The 3,390-nt window shown below is 35.3% G+C and overlaps 1 protein-coding gene across 1 annotated transcript in view; it reads left to right on the forward strand.

The window, feature by feature from the left end:
- LOC143716538 (chloride channel protein 2-like) overlaps nucleotides 1-812 on the forward strand; it is a gene marked incomplete at its 3' end in the record, with an annotated part of 49,949 nt that extends 49,137 nt beyond the window's left edge. Inside the window, exon 12 of the mRNA XM_077209090.1 lies at nucleotides 657-812. Coding sequence (XP_077065205.1) covers nucleotides 657-812 — 156 coding nt within the window. The remainder of the gene's footprint in view (nucleotides 1-656) is intronic.
- Nucleotides 813-3,390: the final 2,578 nt, after the last annotated feature.

Below are 3,390 nucleotides of genomic sequence, written 5' to 3' on the forward strand. Positions count from 1 at the left end.
ATCTTGTTTTATAACAAAATACCTGAACATCTCTAAAAAGGCAGTATTAGCACTTTACAATAATTAGGTTTCATTTGTTAACATTGCACTAACTAACAATGAACAATACATTCTTACAGCATTTATTAACCTTTATTAATGCGTGTAAAAAATGTTCATGTTTATTTTAGTTCACAGTGTATTAATGCTAACAGATACAACTTTTCATCTTAAAAAATGCTGAGATTAACAGTAATGTAGAGTAATAAGTGCTGTAGAAGTTGTAAGTTCATGTTAACTGATGTTATTGTGAAGTGTTACCAACAACATTAAAAACAGGGATTTTGTATTTTAACTCCTTTGATCTTACACATTTACTTTCCCACTGAAGTTAAGTTTCAATATATTAACACTTTTGCACATTCATCTTTGCATGTAAATATTTCTTCTTTTTAGTAAGTTTTAATTTTAAATTAATTTAATTATTAGTTTTTATAGATAGAATAGAATGATCGAATAGAATACAATTTATTTGTATACCTCATTAGCATTTTTATTTATTTATTTAATTGTATTTGTTTTAAGCATAAAACTAACTGTAATATTGTGAGGTTTATGCTGAAAATAAGAACGTGAATACTGAAGCTCCTGTTAATATCATGTCATTTTCTTTATAGCTTACACAAAAGGACACCCTGGTTTCATTTTTTGACAATCGCACTTGGACAAAGCAAGGAATCTCAGAAGACTTTAGTTATGACAGTCACTCGACCGCCTGGAAACATCCGCAGGCTAATGTCTTCGTGATCCTCGTCATCTTCATCGTTATGAAGGTAAATAATCACACACACATCTAAACTCTTGTTTTTTTAATTTAGATATCTTTTGATTGTTTGGTTTAAAGGCAATGTTTTTCATAAACACTTATATTGGTTGAAACTCTATTCACGTCCTGATCTAAAAGTTGATTACGTTCACTGTTGTTGTAATATCGTGTGTTTTGAGACCTGAGGTAATTTAACACTTTGCAGACTCTGTTCTGGCTGTGGCTTCTTCTCCAGAACATTTATATATAATACATGAGCTCATTACCATATGAACGCCCACATTTAAATATCAACCGCTTTTCAGTATTTAGCAGCTTCATCCACCCTGAAGAATGATAGTGTGAAGGACGTTAGCCAATCACAGCAGAGGTCATTTACATAGACCTTCTGTAGCTCCGCCCATTTTCAGCGCTGAGCTCGTTGCGTTCTGTCTTCCCTTTCCTTAACTCTACAATAAGAAAATTCACCAGATAATTACTCTTAGACAGCGATTCCATTCTGAAAACAGAATTTCAAAGATTAAATTCTAAAGATTGTTTTTCTGGCGGATAAGGTCTATAGAAGGGTTGTTTACACTCGAAAAGGAGATTTCATTACCCTCAAAAAACCAAACAAAAGCCGTTCTATCCTCCCAGCTATAGAAGTCACTGGCTGAGGAAAATAGGAGTGTGTGTGTGTGTGTGTGTGTGTGTTTGTGAAGACTTGCATCGCTCGCTACCTGCATGAGTGTGTCACCCTGGCAACCTCATCAGAAACCCAGTCGAAACCTGTCACTGCACAGGAAGTGATGTCGTCAGCGTTGCCATGGGGACGAGTGCCCTGTGTGTCCTTGAGCTGAACAGGAACCTTTGACTTAACCCTCGCGGTTTAATCTAGAACTACTTGGTTAAAGTTTGAGGCAGATTTGTCCCCAGAAGAGAGATACATCTGACAAAACCTCTCTTTGGAAGTATGATTTAGAAGTAATATATCACTTTTTTTTATTCTAAAATTCTAATTTGGAAAATGCTAAGTTTTTTGGGGGGTAGGTTAAAGCTTTGGGTTAAACAGTAGTAATTAAAAAAATATTAATTTAAAATACAAAATGTCCTCACTTATATAGTAAAAGCGTCATTCAGCAAGGATGCATTAAATTGATCAAAAGTGAGAGTAAGGATTGTAACAAAAGATTCTCTTTCAAATTAATGCTGTTCTTTTGAACTTTCTATTCTTTAAATAATCCTGGAAAAATAAAATGCATCACGGATTCCACAGAAATATGAAGCAGCACAACTGTTTTCAACATTGATATACTGATCAGAAATGTTTCTTAAGCATCAAATCATCATATTAGAATGATTTCTGAAGGATCATGTGACACGGAAGACTGGAGTAATGACGCTGAAAAAATTACACTTTAGTATATATTCACATACAAAAACATTTATTTTAAAGTGTAAAAATATTTCACATTTTTACTGTATTCTGATCAAATAAATGCAGTCTTGATGAGCAGAAGACTCTTTCTGTAAAACTGCTTAGAAACGACGTGTATTGTGAAAAGCGCTATACAAATAAATATGATTTGAATGAAACTTTTTTTTTACAAAAACATAAAAAATTGATGCTGATTTGTGTATAATCTGATCGTATAATGTGCGTATGGGAATGCCGGCTGGTGGAGAGGAAGAGAAGAGCCGATTTCTGCGAGTCTGTCCATTTTTCAGTGCGAGAAGAGAGAGCGAGCGTCTGAGAGGAAGAAAGAAGGAGAGAATATTATGCAATGATCTCTCTATCCACCCACAGCTTTCAAACACTCCAGCATAATTCACATAACACTTATATAACATTCTCACTGAATCCCACCTCAACCTCCACCAGGATCTGTTCTGTTCTCGCAGGAAACATCGATTGTGCTCCGCAAGTGTGTGTGTGTGTGTGTGTTTGTTCTTGTGCTTGCTTTAGTGTGTGACTTTCTCTATTAATTAACTTCTGTTGTTCTGAATCGGCCAATTAGTTTGCTTCGCTAATTACTCACAGTTCATTTCAGGATTCACCTCAGCTTCAGTACCAAGTGACGTGTGTGTGTGTGTGTGTGTGTGTGTGTGTGTGTGTGTGTGTGTGTGTGTGTGTGTGTGTGTGTGTGTGTGTGTGTGTGTGTGTGTGTGTGTGTGTGTGTGTGTGTGTGTGTGTGTGTGTGTGTGTGTGTGCGCGTCTAATTAACAAGTAAACTGAAATTCTATTTGCAGTTTGGAGCAAAAGTTCAGACTTGTTGGGTGTGTTTGTGTGTTGGCATTTTGCTTAACATAATTAATGTATCTGTCTCAAATAGAGTGTTATTAAAATGAAAGGTGACTGGATTTTCTTGTGTTGTTCACTAATGAGATCACACACACAATGCACACTTTCATCATTTTATTCTGTTTGCTTCTTTTGAGAAGAACTTTTGTCAAACTTCTGATTCAAGGCAATAAAGACTGCCTGAAACGATCATTAAATGACTCTCGGGACAGTTGACAGAACTGACACTTGTTCAATCTGGACAATGCTTGTGTCATCATGAAAGTTTGTCATTTGCACGAGTTTTTAAGTATTTTCAATTTAA

Source organism: Siphateles boraxobius, unplaced genomic scaffold (assembly GCF_051911475.1).
Source record: "Siphateles boraxobius isolate OS27281-9 unplaced genomic scaffold, OSU_SipBor_1 6, whole genome shotgun sequence".
NCBI classification, from domain to species: domain Eukaryota; kingdom Metazoa; phylum Chordata; class Actinopteri; order Cypriniformes; family Leuciscidae; genus Siphateles; species Siphateles boraxobius.